This window comes from Abrus precatorius, unplaced genomic scaffold, assembly GCF_003935025.1.
Source record: "Abrus precatorius isolate BTA unplaced genomic scaffold, Abrus_2018 Scaffold4, whole genome shotgun sequence".
In the NCBI taxonomy this organism is placed as follows: domain Eukaryota; kingdom Viridiplantae; phylum Streptophyta; class Magnoliopsida; order Fabales; family Fabaceae; genus Abrus; species Abrus precatorius.
The window spans coordinates 7,696,417-7,714,962 of record NW_020874384.1 but is presented as its reverse complement, the minus strand read 5'-3'; the positions used below and the strand labels follow the sequence as shown (position 1 = coordinate 7,714,962).

General features: G+C 33.9%; 1 protein-coding gene and 1 non-coding gene across 7 annotated transcripts; both read left to right on the top strand.

Annotated features, from left to right (window-relative positions):
• Positions 1–107, top strand: LOC113866422. Its single transcript, XR_003505061.1, has one exon. It is a non-coding gene; the product is annotated as a small nucleolar RNA R71 (small nucleolar RNA).
• An 8,811-nt stretch (positions 108–8,918) lies between these two features.
• LOC113864508 (GPCR-type G protein 2) lies at positions 8,919–17,840 on the top strand. Of its 6 annotated transcripts, none has more exons than XR_003504860.1 (14): positions 8,919–9,334; positions 9,404–9,612; positions 9,774–9,894; positions 10,491–10,620; positions 11,738–11,816; positions 12,460–12,548; positions 12,841–12,933; positions 13,830–13,856; positions 14,009–14,095; positions 15,024–15,095; positions 16,277–16,407; positions 16,943–17,098; positions 17,208–17,258; positions 17,366–17,840. XR_003504860.1 is itself a non-coding variant. In XM_027498306.1 (14 exons), coding segments are annotated over exons 1-13 (1,407 nt in total). In that variant the 5' UTR covers positions 8,919–9,119; the 3' UTR covers positions 17,210–17,258; positions 17,373–17,679. The 6 variants fall into 6 exon arrangements, 4 of the variants coding, with proteins under 4 accessions (XP_027354107.1, XP_027354105.1, XP_027354106.1 ...); XM_027498306.1 differs by having other exon boundaries at positions 16,943–17,094; positions 17,373–17,679; XM_027498304.1 differs by having other exon boundaries at positions 16,943–17,094; positions 17,366–17,679.
• Positions 17,841–18,546: the final 706 nt, after the last annotated feature.

The window sequence follows — 18,546 nt, the reverse complement described above, 5'->3', positions numbered from 1 at the left end:
ATGCAATGGTGTGGGCATCTTCTCAAGAGTTCCTTGTATCTCTCCCATGCCTCATATAAAGTTTCTCCTTCTTGTTGCATGAAGGATTTGATATCTTCTCTTAGCTTTGCAGCCTTAGAAGGTGGGAAATATTTAGTGAGAAACTTGTTGACCAGATCTGTCCAAGTAGTTATTCTCCCTTGTGGTTGGGCTTGGAGCCAACATTTTCCCTTGTCCCTCAAGGAAAATGGAAACAATCTTAATCTAATTGCATCTTCGCTGACTTCATTGATCCTTATGGTATCACATAACTGTAGAAAATTAGAAATATGCAAGTTAGGATCATCTGAAATTAAACCAGAAAATTGATCTTGTTGAACTAGGTGAAGTAAGGCAGGTTTAATCTCAAAATGGTTAGCTTGAATGGTTGGTTTGACAATAGAATAACTGTATCCATGCATATTAGGTACTCCATAGTCTCCTAAAGTCCTTTGTCTATGAGGTTCAGCCATCTTTGCTTCTGAATTTACAGGTGAAGTTGGAGAATTGACTTGTTTTTCTGCTGAGTTTGGTGAAGAAAGTGTAAACTGCGAATTCTACTTCTTTTTAGCTTATCTCTCTGCCCTTAATTCGTTCCTTATCCTTCTCAAAGTTTTGTCTATGTCCGGATCAAATACAAGAACAAATTTGTCTTTATTCTTTCCACACATATAACACAAGGAAAACTGAACACAAACACTAATACTTGAAATTTGATTAGAACACAGAGCAATGGAGTGCAGAGAAATTACAATCAAAATATTCTTCAAGAGATAAAAGAGATAACCTCTATTTATTTAAAAACAGAACAACAATGCAGTATTACAAAAATTAAAATAATAACAGCTAATATATGTAAAATAACTACCAAAACTTAATACGAAATTGAACTATCAAACAGAACTGAATTAAAACAGAAAGTAAGTGGTACAATCTAGCTATCCTCTAGTTACTAATGATGTTAAAATTAAGATCCCTGGCAACGGCGCCAAAAACTTGTTATACGCTTTTTATCGCAGCACTTAAATGGTGTAATTTCACTACTAGCAAGTGTACTAGGTAGTTGTAGCAAGTTATAAAATGTGAAAATCAGATTGAGTCCCAAGTATCATCCTCTAGGATCTTATTTTTACTCACCAATTCTCAAGATAATAACCATTTGCACCAAACAATTCATTGAACAGATTTCAATATGCAAGAAAGTAAAATTCAAAATTAAGGAAATGAGAAATTGTTAAAAATCGAATGTTAACTTGTACTATTAGAATGAATCACGAATGGAGGAAAGTTAGAAATTTATTTCACTAGAATATTAATATCAATTCAGTTCTGCCTCTAAACATTCAAGCATTTGATTGATTGACGATCGGTTTCTCTTTACAATAACCAAAGATTGATTCCTCAACTCATTGGTCCTAATATTCAACCAAATCTCCTTAATTCCTTAGGCCAAATTCAGTTCAATATTGCATTACGAATTAGAACCAAAAGATTACAAAACTAAGACCACTTATCCCTAAGAAAGTTAAGAGTTTTGGTAATTAATTTAGATCCAAGCAACAAACCCAATTTCCATTAGTGAAGGTTACTCTTTGATTAATCAATTGAATTTCTATTCAAAGATCAAGTAAACACATAATTAATCCCTCAATCAAATCAAATACTCAAAGTTTAGAGTCAAAACGAAATCAATATATCAATTCTAGATCCATAAATCCCTAACAAAAGAGTTAGAAACACATTACAATGAAATGGAGAGAAGCAAGAAGAAAAGAAGATGAAAAGTAGAGAGCCATCTCAATAACTTTGCCTCCCTCCAGATTCCTCTAGCAAGGAAGAACAAAATTCGCTCCTCTCTTCTCCCTTTGACTTTCCTTAGAAGTTAGAACGGTTACAAAATGAATACCAAAAACGAAAATTGACAAAAAGACCCCATTTCAAAGTTCCTAATTCCTATTTATAGAGCTCCTCTCATTCTTCAACTTGACCCTTGAAATTCTGATAGTTAGTTATTCCCAGGTGTTCTGGAATATTCTAAAAGTGATACAGAAGCTCCAAACGTCCAGAATTGGTAAGAAGAAGAAGTTATAAAGTTGCAGAAATCTGTGCCAAAACGCATAGTGGCTGGAGTAAAGGCGCGCGGATGCTCGCCTTGGCTGCATGTGATTTGCGTTTCCACACGCTCAGCGCCAAGGCTGCAACTGCTCTGCATTGCCATGCGCAAAGTTACAGTTTAGACTTTACTTGGATACTCAGTTCTGCGTTGCCACGCCATCTGCTATGCGTTGCAACGCGCTCTTGCGCGCCAAGGCTTCAAGTGATGTGCGTTTCAACGCACAAAACTCCAATTAATGCTTCTTCTATGTGCTTAGCTCTGCGTTGCTACGCCATCTGCTATGCATTTCCACGCTCTGTTGCGCGCCAGAGCGCTAGGTTATGTGCGTTTGAATGCAATGGCAGTTATTCAGGTTCAGTTGCTGGAGTGTTAACGCGCATCACTCAGAGTAGCCACGCATACCAGTGCTGTGTTTTGTTCTTTCCACGTTCAAACGCCAATCACTTGGAGTTGTAACGCCCAACTCTTAGGATTTCTTCAAGCTTGATTCTTTGACTGTTCTTCTTCAATTTCAGCTTCTAATCCTTCCTTTAAGCACTTTCAACAACTTTTCATCTTTTTGCATGAACTCCTACAAAAATTTAAACAATTTTTAATATTTCAACAAAACAAACAATTTATACTAATTATATTATTTTTGTGATCTTTTCAAGTTTATTTTAGAACTATTTTCCTAATTATTAACCAAAAACTATGCTAAAAACATGGTAAAATATGGATTTATTAGGCGACGTTTTATGGGTTTCAGTCATTACAGACAGAAAAATTTATCTGTAAAGGGTTTAATGAAACGATGCGTTTAAGGTGACAAATTATAGATGAATTTTTTTGTCTGTAAATTCGTCAAGTCCATTTACAAACGAAAAAATCTGCCTGTAATTTGCCACCTGAAAGGTCGGTTAAAAACGGCCATATTTATAGACGGATAAATTCGTCTGTAACTACTGTTATAAAATTCCTTCATATTTTCAAATTATAGATGAAAAAATCCGTCTGTAATTCCTGTCTATACTATTTCGCGCCAAATGGTGGGAAAACTACAGACAGATTAAATCTGTCTGTAATACAGATGGATTTACAGATGAATTTTCTAAAAACTAATAAAAAAATAATCCACAAATCTGTCTGTAAATATGTCTGTAAATAGCACTTTTCTAGTAGTGTACGTCTATATATAATATAAATAAATAAATAAATAAATAAAATTTAATATAAACATAATTAAATAACATAAAATTGTCTAACAATCCATTCAAAATGATATAACATAAAGTGAATTATATAGTTCAATAAATAAGATTCCAATAAAAACACAAATTTATAAATTGTTATACAATCAACAACAAAAAGGCTAAACATTCATACTCTAATAGTGTCAATCTCATCATTCCCTTCTCTATCATCAGTAAAAGCACTGCGTCCAAATTTGTTCATCAAGGAAAAGAGTAGCAACTTCAAGAAAATCAGCCCCTGTAAATGGATTCCACTTATCACCACCAATATCCCACATTTTAGTCTCACTCTCATAATAATTCTTACTCTTTCTTGAGAGCAATTGAAGATTTATATGTATAAAAACTAAATCTTCAACTCTCTTAAGGTTGAGTCTATTTCTTTTCATGGAATGAATGAAAGAATAGGTGGTCCAATTTTGCTCATAACAAGAAGAAGAGGATGGTTGTGGAAGGACCTTTAAGGCAATAGTTTGAAGTTTAGGAAGTGCAGCACCATATATGACCCACCATTCTTTTGGCTTCAAGTTCCACGTATCTTGTAAACAATCAAATTGACCAATCTCTTCTCCATCACTTGAGAATTTAACAAACTCCCGAGTTGCCTCTAATCTTTATCTTGGATACAAAAAGTAGCTTCTCAAACATTTGTTTCTCCCTATACAAATCCCATTGTCCCTGTGCTCGATTTGGTGCTTCATTAAGCCATTGCCTACAATAATACCTATCAATAACTTAAAGTTAGTTCACTATAACCCAACAAGTAAAATAAATTAAAACTTGCAAATTAATTAACTTTACCTAGGATTTAGTGAATGAGCCAAGCAATAAAGTGGTATGTTACTTTTAGTTCACCTATCAATCAAAATGTTATACACCACTTCATAAAATGATGAATACTCATTTAACTCCTTGCCCTCATGTTGATATATTGCATATTTCACTTGCTCAATCATGGCATCCCATTTTTCATAAATCAAATGAAGAGTTGGTTCATCGGTATCACAAGAACGAAGCATCTCATATATAGGGTTCGTGAAACTCAAGATATAATAAATCTTATCCCAAAAACTGTCATTTAAAATTGTTTCTTTCATAAAGGTAGCTCTTGGGACATTATCTTCTTTATAATGAGACCATTGCTCACTAATCACCATAGTTTAAAGACCATGCTTAAGGGTTCTCAACCTTTTAAGCATGATAATGGTTTATGCAAATTGAGTCTCGATAATGGCAAGCAATTTTAAATTATTAAATTGATTGAACATTGCAAGTCCCATAGAATGATTCATGATGAAATTTCTTATGAAGTATACATCATCAATAAGTTGAGAGATCCAACTACATTCATTATAAGCAACCTCATTAGCTGATGTATTTTTTTTTTAGAACAAAATACCTTTGAGTGCAAGATTTAGTGTGTGCACAACACAAGGTGTTCAAAAAATGTAAGGATGCACAGATTCCACAATAGATCCAACAACTTTGCAAACTGGTGCATTATCTATGATTATTTGGACAACATTTTGTGCTCTAACTTCATCAATGGTAGATAAAATGAGGTTTGTTATATATTCTTGTCCTTGTATTCACCAGATCCATCAATTGTTTTCAACAACATAAGACTTGAATCACATGCTGCCATGAAGTTAATTAGTAGTCTTCTCTGTGCATCATGTAACGCCCCAGATTTTGATAATATAAATTATCGATGTTTATATGTGTGAGAATGAGTATTGGAACGTGCACTCAAGTGCGTAATAATGATGTTTATGTGTATTAATTATATGGATGTGTGTATTTATGTGTGCATGACTGGATTGGGCTGGAAATAGGCTAAGTGCTGGTGCAGGGCATTCTCGCTGCAGCGAGAGGACCCTGGGTGAAAGACATGCGTCTATCATCTTCTCGCTGTAGCAACAGAGCAACAGTTTGTGATACATTTATGGGTGCAGTCTCGTTGTAACAAGAGGGTCTTGCTGTAGCGAGATTCTACAGAAACCAGGATGTAGTTTCGTCTGAGATTTTCGCTATGGCAACAGAGAGCGTCGCTGTAGTGAGAGATGCCTTGCTGTAGCAAGAATTTCTCGTTGTAGCAAGAGTGTTGTGATCTGAGGGGTTTTAAAAGGGGGTTTAGGGATTTGAGATTCATTTCTCAAATTCCCTCCCAAATCTCTTCAATCCTCTCGACCCAAAGCCCTATTCTACCGATTAATTACCTCCAAAGCCGTTTAGGAGTTTGATTGAAGGTTGAATCCGTGTGGGAAACACTTGGAGGTGTGAGTTTTAATGGTTAGAGTTTCCATTGTTCAACCCTTTTCTTTGTTTTTCAGTGTCCTTGGGTTCTCATAGAGTTCTTCCATGTGTTTTAGGCTGAAATCTGTGTGGAGGATACTTCCTTGTCAAATCCGAGTGTGGATCGTCAATCCAAGATAAGGGGGGACCCTACGCTACTCTTTTTGTGTGTAATTCGCTGTTACTTTGTAGAATATTGCAATGTGGCTTAGTTGGAGGGTAGAAAACGTGTAGAGAATGAAAGTTGATTGTGAAATGTGATGAGGGCCATGTGCCGTGACGTGTGAATATCATGTGTGAGGACGAGAGAATAGGTATTGGATGGAAATTACTGTGTACGGTGACGTGTAAATGAATGTAAGCTACATGTCATGAACTAGTAGTGGATGTAGGCTATATGCCGTGCAATACAAATGAAAAGGGGCTAGGTGCCGTGTATTATGAATAATTGTAGGTTATGTGTCGTGTACTGTGAAATCAATGTGGGCCTAGTGTTGTATATTGCGAATGAAATGTGGATTGGGTGTCATGTGAGGCATAAGTGTTGCATGTGTGTAATGGGGCATGCTAACGCCGGTATAATAGGCTGTGAATGGGGCGTGTAAGCGTCGATGTAATATGTTGTGGGTCATGATATGAAATGTTGTTGGTGTCGTAAGAGTGAAGTTCTTATAGCATTGTAACTCGATGGAAGAAACTTGAGATTTGAGTGTTAGCAGCAATTGTTTAGGAATTAACAAAATATGGATTACGAGTAATATTGAATGACAAATTGGCTGAATAAAACATTCTAAGCAATTTTACAAGTCAAGTGATCTGTAGCCTCATTGCTAAATGCCCTTTCCAATGGTCCTCCTCTTCTTCTCTTACTCCCATCCACAGGTGGATTCAAACTTGTTGTTTAAGTAGGTAAAGGCACTTGCATAGGTATAGTTTTTTCAATGGCCATTCTTTTAACTTGTTTCATTTCTTCAATACATTCATTTGACACTTCTGTACAAATTGCTACACCGTGTCCCTTTTCCCTCAACAAATGATTCTTAACTCTAGAGTAAGAACCATTGTAAATTACATTGCAATAATTGCATTTCCATCTAGTATTCCTTCCTCCATCTTTTTTACTTTGTACAATTGTCACATAGGCCCAAAGAGGACAATGACCCTCAACACTTCCATAAGCAAATTTACTACTATTAAATATGGAAGGATTGGAAGAGACATTTGCAGACCCACTACTAGAATGGTGTGAAGAAGACATTTTGACAAATCAACCTAACTATTCAATCACATAATCAACATCCAAAGGTAAATTTAATAATAAGAAAAATTGCATAAAGCTTTTTACCAAATCAAATGCCTAAATTTTTTTTTGTTATGATTAATAAATTAAATTTAATAAGAAGAAAACTGCATGATTTAACTTTTGATGATTGGTATTGATGTTCTTACCGAGGGAGGGTAGAAGGTAGCTGTGAGATGGTATAATATCACTAAGCCTAGCTTGCATGTGATTAGGAAGAATTAGCCACAATTCGAGCAGTACAATGTGAGCCATAACCAAGTCCATAGACTTAATAGCAGAAACAAACAACAGTTACAACAATACAACTGTAGCAGAATATAAATTAAAATGGGTGTCTTTTTAAAAAATAAAGATTAAAGTAATATTTTTATAAAATGAAGAACTAAAATGATACAATTTGGGAGAGTAATAATGGACACTTACTCTTATGGTGTAATAACTTTTGAAAAATATCTATCATAAGCCCAAACCAAAACATAATTTTCCTTCCTAAATTCGAATCTCGATAAAATTTTTTATAGGAATTAAATAATTATAATTCCAAGCCTAAAATAGAGCCAATTCTCATAGAGATAAATAAATAAAATTGGATGGCATGAAGAGTTAATAGTTAAAGATGAAGTTAAAGTTGCAATGAAAGAGGGGAGCAAAAGGAACAATAATTGAACCTAAAATTGAAAAGGAGGATGCACGCTAAAGATGAAAGCTTTAAAATGAATGTTAAGAAGGAAAGAGAGAGGAAACAATGACCAATGAATCTAAACCTCACCAATGTTTACCTCTTACCTCGGACCTATAACTAGAAATATGGTTGTTATGTGCGTCCTGCAAACGACAATGTTGTTTCTTTCTGCAACTGTGTTTGGTTTCTACAACAACACGTTCAAACCCTGGATTACTGAGTTGCCCTTGGTGGAGATCTCTACTAGCACTGCAGTTTGTCCAGGTAAGGACTTGAGATTTAAGGCACAAAATCAACGAAGGGAAAATTGAAAAACAGAGTATTAAAATCTTAATTTTTTTTAAATGACCAAAAAATGACATCATTTTAATGGATACATGTACCAGAAATGTACCCAAGAAGTACCTAATATATACCCACAATGTACCTTTTTTTTTTTTTAGAATATTTTTTGGTATGTACCCAACACGTATCTAACGAGTATCAGTACCAGATACGTACCCGGTACCAATACGCTCCCAGAGAAGAGAGGTGTAGAGATTAGAGTTAGAATAGGTAGTAGAGAGGGAGATAGTAAAGGTGCTGGGTGGAGGTAGGAGAAGGATGAAAATGAGAAATAAATGCCTAAAGGGATAGGGATATGGAAAGAAGAAAGGTTGCTGAAAAGGGGGGAGTGGGGTGGGAGAGGGGTTGCAGATGGAGAGAAGTTTGGGGAGAAAGAAGAAAGATTTCTTGCAAACATATAAAACATATTTATAGAAATTTTTGTAAATATTTATTTTAATAAATAAAAAATAAAAAATTTAAATGACGTGGCAAGTTACTTGTTATCAGGTGACAGTGGTGAGTTGGCTCACAAGAGATTAACGATAGAGATCAATTTCTAAATTACTAACTTTAAAATGACCACTTCCTAATAAAAATATAGACTAATTATAAAATGACATATATTTATAGAAATAAAAAACATAATGAAGCATAATTCTATTTATTTAATAAATAAAAATATATTAAATGTTGGTAAGAAATGTATTGAGTATTTCTTGTGCAAATATAAAAATTATTTTTTTTTACTTTTAGTATTTTTAAATTAAATTTTATTTCCACTAGTAAGGGCGGAAAATGAGTTTAAAGAACGAAAACAAGTTTTAAATATGAATTTAAAGAAAAAGATTTAAATATTACTTCCATGAATTTAAAGAGGAATGAAAACAAAAATGAGTAAGGGCCGAAAATGGGAAAAAGAGTACAGCCTATGGATGAAATGTAATAAAGCAAGTAATTAACCTTGAAAAAGTTTGGGAAAAGCGAAAAGGAAACATAAACCGGCTGGCGAGTTGGGAGAAATTGAAGAAAGCATTGCATATTGTTGTTATTCGTTGGATCCAGGGCGAGTTGGATTAGTGATTCATGGGATCTTATTCTTATGGTTGATTTGATTGAGAAGTAGAAGAAGAATTGAGAGTTAGGAAGATGGGTTGGGGAAGGGGAATGTTTGAAGGTGCGGTGGTTGTGGGATCTCTGTGTTTACTGGGTTGGGCCGGTTTATGGTTCTTGAACCGTCGCTTATACAAAGAGTACGAAGAGAAGCGATTTCTGGTCCAAATCATCTTCAGCGTCGTCTTTGCCTTCTCCTGCAATCTTCTCCAGCTTGTGCTCTTCGAAATCATTCCAATTCTCTCCAAAGAGTGAGTTAATCTAACTTTCTTAAACCAAATCAATTCCAAAACAGCTTTGTGATTTGTTTGTGTGTGCAGGGCGAGAGTGGTGAACTGGAAGGTGGACTTGTTCTGTTTGATCTTGTTGCTGGTGTTTTTGCTCCCTTATTATCATTGTTACTTGATGCTTAAAAACAACGGTGTCAGAACCGAGAGGGCTGCACTCGGTGCCATTTTGTTCTTGCTCGCTTTTCTCTATGCCTTTTGGCGTATGGGCATTCACTTCCCAATGCCATCGCCCGATAAAGGTATTCTCCTTCTCTTTCTCTCGATCCAATTCTGTTGTAGTGGATACTGGATTTGGGCTCAAGTAATTTAGTTAGTTAAATATTAATTATGCAACTGCAGTTAAAGAATAATATAATGGTATTTCTTCTTTCGTATTAGCAACTTGTTCCTTATGTTTCAGGTTTCTTCACTATGCCTCAACTGGTGAGTAGAATTGGGGTGATCGGTGTTACTGTCATGGCTGTTCTATCTGGTTTTGGTGCTGTAAACTTGCCATACAGTTATTTATCGCTTTTCATCAGGTAATTACTTAGTTTTTCTCGCGTGTGTGTACGGTGTGGGGACACTTCCACCGCAAATTTCCTTCTGTTCTTTGTGTCTAGTTATCTTATTTTTAAGTATGAGGTAATTATAAGCTTGGAGATGGACTTTCTGTACTTTCGAAGAGAAATGTGTTATTTCCATTTTCTTTACTTCCAACGGTTTGGGAAAAGAATTAAGAGAAAGGGTCTTGTGGGAGTATGCTAATATTACAAAATTGACGAATATCAGTGTTGAGCATAATGCAAAAATATTTAATCATAGATTCTTACTGTTGCAATTTTTGTGGGAGCTCATTGTCTTTTATACTTGTAGGGAGGTTGATTTGATGAATCTGTATAGATATAGGATATCTTTTCTGTTTTTCAATCATCTGTTTGTTCTTCTTGTCTGTTTTGGAGAATTCTCTGTCTTCCTTTCTTTTAGTGATTGCATTTTTATTTTATTTTTTTAATAAAGGAAACAGTTTTGAAGTCATATGTGATGAAGAAACTTAGCCCTAGGTTTACATATGTTGCAATTTCTTACTTTTACTTTTTTGGCATGGTTGTTGATGTTTATCCCTTATATTAATTAGAGAGATTGAGGAAACAGAGATCAAGGCCTTGGAAAGACAACTTATGCAATCACTTGAGACTTGTATATTGAAGAAGAAGAAAATTATTCTTTGCCAAATGGAGATGGAGCACAAGCAGGGATCTGAAGAAGTAACGTGTTTATCTTTTTCCTTTCAGCATGTTTGTGATGGAGCAATTTTTTGAAATGTTTTTTAGGTTGAATCCTTTTTTTTTTTTTGATGAAAGAATGTTATTGGAAACAAAGGAGAGAAACTTCATCTGCGGCAGATATAAATTCCCAGAGGAAGAAAAAAGATTACAGTAAGCCAAAGTGGCTTGAGGTTGACAATGCAACAAAGTTGTCCAATTTATATTTCGGTTATAGAAATTCCCTTGAAGCAACCATAAGTAGAGCACCAAAGAGAGACCATGAACACAATTTTATCCTGTAGCTAGTATTATGGTCAAGTGACACCCTTAAAAATTCTCACTTTTTTCACATTTACAGACAAAGCACTGCCAAAAATTTTATCTCCCTAATTTGAGCTAAAACCTATAAAAAGTTCCATCTAAAGTCAACATTTAACAGGGGTTTATGAATGTAAAAGGAACAGATGACAGCAGAAAAATATGATCAAATGACAATACTGTATACTATTGAATGTGTATGAATGAGCAGAAATGCTCTACAATATATTCGTAGCTTTTCCAAAATCAGTGACTCTTCCTGAGAATATCTCTCCTCTAACTAACTTACCATCAACCCCTTTACTCGCCCAATACAATCTCTCCCCTTATATTCTCTCCTTATAACACGTCATACCCTTCTAACTAACTAATCATTAGTTGAAGGGCCCACCTTCTTCCTCCTATTGTAAACCTGCCACACCTTGGGCCTTACTAATTCTCCTTCTGCAGGCCCATCACTCTCTTATATACTACTACTCCTACTCAGTATCCTATCAGAATGTGTGCCTGAATAACAATTAATAGTTTTTATATATATTAATAATATCTTGATATTTGCTTTAGTTCCATAACTTTAAATTATGTTTGATTTTGCATAATGCATTTGATTTGAATTGGAAAAGGTGTATTTTACTCAAATCAGTTGCATTTAATTTTCCCTAAGGGCATATGTTCTTAGTATGTTGAAATTAAAAACATATAAATGTTTGTTTGTCAAGGAATAGTGGTGCTATCCTGTTTTGTTTTTCATTTCCTTTTCACACCCTGTTCTTGCTTCATCTGTAATTGTTTATTGCAGAAGTTAAATGCTAGATCTTTAATTAAACGAATTGTTGGTACGGTTGTTCGATCTATGCATGAGGACCAAAATGAGCAAGGTCAGTTTTCTTTTACTCTTAGAAGTCCATTTGAAGCTTCCACTTCTGAAATAAATTTTGGGGAACCGGAGTCGAAGAATTATATGATCCACAAAGCAAGCAAAAGCTGTGTACTGAAGTAAGACATAGAGGCTGGAATGCATCTATGCGTTTCTTTATATATGTGCTTATATAATGATGGTACATTTATGCAGAAATTTGGGGTGTTTGGTTGGAGACTAATGCTTGCATTTTCAGGGAAAATCTCTAACAACCATTACCAATTCTTTGGGAAAAAGTATTTGTAGTTTCGTGTTGGTTTCTGGCTAGTGACTATTTTATAGACATTTACTTTTTGGATATTCAGATTTTCAGAGGGATTGGATCAAATTGCTCAATTGACGGGTTTTTTCTTTTTGCACAAAACGGGGCTGCCTTATCTTACTCTTGCAAATGTATAATAACGTATATAACTCTGATAAGAATTTGGAAGCAAAATTTTCTGTTTTGGGCTTATAAGCAAAATTCTTATTTTATTGAAATACTTATTGTGAATTGATTTCGTTATTAATGGTATATCTAATTGTCTAATCCTATTTTTCTGTAATTATGTTAAGTTACTACTAATTAGAAATTTTAAATTAGTCTTTTGTTAAATGTGAAGATATCAAAGGCATGGAAGCAGAAGTACTGGCTTTAGAAGAGCTTTCAAAACAATTGTTCTTGGAGATCTATGAGCTTCGTCAAGCAAAGGTTTATTATATGTGGGATTACCCTTACTTTTTAGAGTTGTGTATGTTGCCACATTTAAATTCTTGTATTGTTTAATCAATCCTTACATTATAGCCCAGTTCTCATTAAATTAAATTTCAGCACAAAATAGTTTTGGGGTGTGCTTTTATTACACTTCAAAACCCAAATCTCTTCTGTGTGAGATCTTGTTACAGATATAAATTAAACTTTGTTGCACTTTTTTATATTTCCTGCACTTGTTTATTTATTTCCTTAAATCTGTTTATTGGGAAAAATGGTACTCACTTTGTAGGAAGCTGCTGCTTATTCTCGAACTTGGAGAGGACACATGCAGAATCTACTTGGTTATGCTTGTTCTGTCTATTGTGTGTATAAAATGATCAAGGTATTGTGATGTCAAGAATTAATGTTTCATAGGTTATACTTGGTCTTTCTTGGAAAGGCTACTGTTGTAATTGGTGGAGTGGTACTGTCAAATATGAGCTGTCTTCCTTCATTGAACTTTCCAATACACGGATGGAATTGATAATAGAGAAAAGCAATACGAGAACTGATATTTATCTTCAAATTTGAATGGAAACACTTAGATAATTTGACCTTTAAACTTAAGATCTTTGGACGCTAGTGCAGTCTTGCATTAGATAAATTTAATAATATTTGAATTACAGATTTTTTGTCACAGCTTTGCATTGAAATTGATATGCTGCCATCTGTATTTAGGGATATCAGCACCTTAATCTTCCTTCTCTGTTTAACATCTGAATTTCTGGAGTTTGGTCAATATAGTAAGAGAGGAATGCTACAATTTATCGGTAAAGTGCAAAGATAGTTTTATTGTCTGTTTAGCCTTTTGAAAGATTCCTTGTTGTCTCTCTATATTCTCTTTTTAATTTAATTCGAGGAAATGAACATAAACATTTCCTGGAGGATCACCCTATACTGGATAATGCTATTTCTAGATCATTTCTCTCATTGCAAGTGATGAGTAACTATGAAATTATGGTAAAAATTTGTTTGCATCTTATCAATTATCATGGCACACCATGCAGTTGTGGGCTTACACCTTGTATTGCTTCTCTCTATTGTGAATTCCATTCCTGTGCTGGAAAGTTCAATGGACGCTGACTTAACACATGTTGTTTTTTGTTGGCAACATCTGTCTGTGTGATAATATCAGTAATAATATTTTGACAAAGTATTTCTCTGACAAATGAGATTTCTTATTTTTTTGAATTTGTAGTTAATATGGCTAACTGACTCATTTTATTTTATTTTGTGCAGTCATTGCAAAGTGTTGTTTTCAAACAGGTAAATTGTATTCCTCAACGATTCTTTAATTTGATTATATCTTTCATTGTTATTAATGATTTATAATCTAATTAGTAATTACTTATTCCTAGCTTATGGATCCTCTTATACTATTAATGTGCTTCTTTGGTGATAATGTATTTATATGACAGGATGGTTCAGTTGATCCCGTGACAAGGATAATAAGTATATTCCTACAGTTCTTTGATATAGGAATAAATGCAGCCTTATTATCACAGGTTGGAGTCCAGTTACTTTCCTTACTTTCTGGAATTAAATGGTGGCTTTCCAAACTCTGATGCATTCTTATTTACAGACCAACTTGGATATTTTCTTATTTTGGAAATGTTATACATACTGAGGTTATTGAGCAGTGGACTGGGTTTGTTCTAATTGTACTGACTTGTACTTGTTCTAATTCATTAATAAACATATAAACAAGAAGTCTAATCACACTTAAGTTAGACTTCCCCATTTACACTGTTTTCTTTGTCTTGATATCTCTTAGTAAATATCTTAAAGTTTTTTTGAGAAGTTGATTGTTCAATTTCTTTGTTGGCATAAAGTTCTGGAGTTTTCTTTGGACTTGTTTATTCTTGTTGCATTTGCAGCTGATATCTTTCTTTGTCCACCTTTGGTTGCTCCTTCCCTCTACTAACCTGAGCTATTGCATCAAGATCTCCATTGACGTGTTATATCATATGATGGAGCAGAAATATATTTTGACTTATGTAATAGACTTGTTTGAGAAGTAGGAAATTCATGAATCAAATTTGCTGATTTATATTCCATTGAATGCAATTTCCTTATAATGCATTTTGTTCATAAATTATTCAGTCATTCACAACTCCCTTAATTGGATTAACTGGATGCATTCTAGTAAGATCGTATTTGTGCATTCTGTTTTTTACTAGTTAGTCATCACGTGCCATTGCCTTTTTTGTATCTTTTTATTTGGATCCTTCCATAAAAGTTCACTTGTTGGTTGATACTTTTCTATTCATAATAAAGAATATGAAAAACTTCATAGGTTTTTAGGATATAATATTTTGTGAATTTCTCAATTCTTTGTTGTGGGCTTATTCTGAAAAGTAAAAAATGTGTATACTGCATGGTTTGATGTTGTGTGTGCGTGTATTCAAATTTGTTCTGCATTTTTTTGTGCAGTACATTTCCTTGCTATTCATTGGAATGTTGGTTGTGATATCGGTGCGTGGATTCTTAACAAATCTAATGAAGGTATTCCTGCTGCTTTCAACCACTATTTTTTTCCATTTGATGTTGTTTGGATTATTTATATTAATATGCTTTATTGTTAAATAGTCTCTTGAATAGTGTTCTTTGTAATATTACAATCTGTTTCCATCTGCTCGTGTTGGGGGTGGGCAAATTGGACTGTTAAGGAAAGAACTGAAAAGCGGAAACCTCATTAAAAGGAAGCTAACCTTATGTGCTGTAGCCATATGGTTTGCACCATGAAAACAGATGGAAAATTGGAAGGCTAATTCTGCGTAAAATCTGGGATGGTCTATATGAAAGAATCAATATGCTATGGAAGCATAAACACAACGTTCCTACCTGGCATGTGTGTAAATGTATAATCTACCTCACCCAAGGCACAGGAATCCTGCAATATGTATAAAACAATATTTGTATGCTATTGCATTGTATTTAAATTTTTAATTTTTTAATAATTAAAAGATATTTATCATTAAGAAAAAGGAGAACATGCTTGTTGGCAGTCTCCAGAAGAGATATGACCCGACACAGAATAAGCAGCAGAGATAAGACCTGAAGAAAAGTTCATTTATCAATTTCAGTTGGTCATATGTGGGCCTAAAGAAGTACACTTTCACATATATAACTCTCGAAGATCCACTTTCAATTCCAACTTCAAACAAAGGAAAACTCTCTTGAAGCAATGGCCGCACCCAATGTCATCTTATGATGCTTGAATCACAGGGAAATCCATAATTAAAGAGACTAGGGTTCAAGTTCTTTATTGAAAAACTATATTTTGTGTATTGATGGATGAGTAATTATCATAGTAATTTCGTTTAGGAATTCTATTTGTTTATTTTTGGGTTCATTTGCAATAATTATGGTAGAACTAGAGTTATAGCAAGTTACCATGGGTCAAATGGGTTATGTTATTTTAGAAGGATTTATGCATGGGCAAGCTTTATTATTTAGTATAAACCTAGAAAAGTCTTCTTTCAGTTGAGTATAATTTCAAGAAATTTCCATTTGTGGTTGATTTGAGATTTGTCTTATATATTTTAGAGTTCTGCTAGGATAATATAGTCCATGCGCATCCAATTACAGTTTGGATTCACCATATATAGTAAGAAGTACGAAGTACAGTTTGTATTGTTGACTTATTATGAAGCCTAACTTCCATTTTTTGGGGTTGCATGCAGTTCTTTTTTGCTGTTTCAAGAGTTGGAAGTGGATCTTCAAGCAATGTAGTTCTGTTTTTGTCCGAGATAATGGGAATGTATTTTGTATCTTCCATTCTTTTAATCAGGAAAAGCTTAGCAACTGAATACAGGTATTAGTAGTAATCTGCACATTAGTTATGTCCAGCATAATCAGAATTACTGATTTTAGATGCCATTAGTTTCTACATGTGGATGGAGATAACAATGCAATTGAGTTGTTGGCTAATGAAGGACTTCCTTATACAGAATGGGGAAAAAGTTGTCAACAAGAGATAAGTGAGAATACGATGACATGTTTGGTGTGAAAAAACATTTTCAAAACCAAACAATCCCTGAGGCTGCCTGACATCCACATAAAACTATATGCATGAAGAAGAAGATAAAAGGAAATGAAAGAATAAACAGAATTAAAATCATTATAGAAAATCCTGAGAGTCCAGCCGAAGATATCTATACAATTTACTAGTTTTAATGGTTTAGAACTCTACTCAAAGTTGCTGCAGACCAAAGTAAGGGTCTAGTAGTTTGAGGCACTTGTCTTGATTAATGGAAATTTTACATGCATAAACATAGTTACTATTTCATTAAACTTGCCAGGATGATCAGCATTTGTCTTAATTATGTCTGATCTGAATCTCTTGACAGGATTATTATAACAGAGGTATTGGGTGGTGATATCCAGTTTGACTTCTATCACCGGTGGTTTGATGCAATTTTTGTGGCTAGTGCATTTCTTTCACTGCTTCTACTTTCAGCTCATTACACATCTCGCCAAATTGACAAACATCCAATTGATTGAGTGTAATTCTGCCACTTAAATCTGAGTTAATCTTCTTTCAGGCATTGTGAGTTATAGATCTAGCTACTCGATAAATGAATTACTTACCGTGTTCTCTATGTTTCAATGTAGAACAGGAAGCATATTCCTTAGATGCATGTATAGTTTCTAATGCCACGTAAGGTATGAATGATATCAGGCCACTAAACATGCATGTTTAAACCTTCTAGTTGGATACATTGAATTTATTTGATAAATGATACCGGTTATTTATTTTTTTCATATGCCAGTGAATAGCTGATTGAAAAATCTGATGCTGGAAGAAATCACCAGTGGCAGGGAGAGGGTTGATATTGTTTCAGTTATATCAACCGATGCGCGTACTGCCAAATCTATTAGAGTACCCATTTTTGGATGATCTTTCGAAAGTGGAAATTTCTGAGCTGATATATTGTTGGGCAATATGTTCAATGTTTAAGTATAGAATGAATTGGATGTGAATAGTTTTTGCACTTGGGATTGGTACCATGAACCTTAGGAACAGTTGCATAGTTATAGGTAATTTTGGATTATCCGCGGTTGAAATTCCCACTCAAATGTTTTGGCCGTCTGTCTTGAATATTTTTTCTTTTCTGGTGTCAGTATATTTCTTCAAGAACTTGTTAAGCCAGATTACTTGAAAATATGTGCGTGTCAGTCTTGTAGACCAAGTGTAATATGACATGATGTTGAGGTGATAATACAATGACTAATATATAAGCATATGAAATATAATGAGTATATATCGGTAATTAGTAGGCAAAATTATTGTTTGTTCTTTAACTTTAGGATAAAATTTGTTTATGTCCTTTAACATTTTTTTTTAATTCACTTTAGGTTTTTAATTTTTAAAAAGTTTTATCATTTTGTACTATGTATATTATTCATTACGTCATCTTTCTCCTTAGGTTTTTGGCATCTCTTCTTCTTCTTTTCATCTTTATTTTCTTATATTCAATTTCATCCTTTTGTCACCAATACCAAGTATCCACTCTCAAACCATAAATAATTTAACTTTCTAATACTTATTTTTCATCTTCAGCCGATTTGAATATATAATATTCTCATTTTTTTATTTTAGAATTTTCATGTTATTATGACCTTTGAAATCTTCACCAACAAGAATATAATGTTTTGAAATCTTAAAGCACAATATGAAAATAAGCGCAGATATATCGGAGATGAAAAATGGATATTTAGATAGTTAATTTGTTTATAGTTTGAAAGTTGAAGGTAGGTGCTTGGTGTTGATAACAAGAAGATAAAATTTTGAGTATAATAAGATGAAAGTGAGAATGAAGAAGGAAGAAAAAGAGGTGTCAGAGATATAAAAAGGAAGATAATGAACAATAATGTACAGTACATGTGGTGCAAAACGATAAAATTTTTTTAACGGAAATTGACCTATTTGAAACATTTTAAAAAGTTAGAT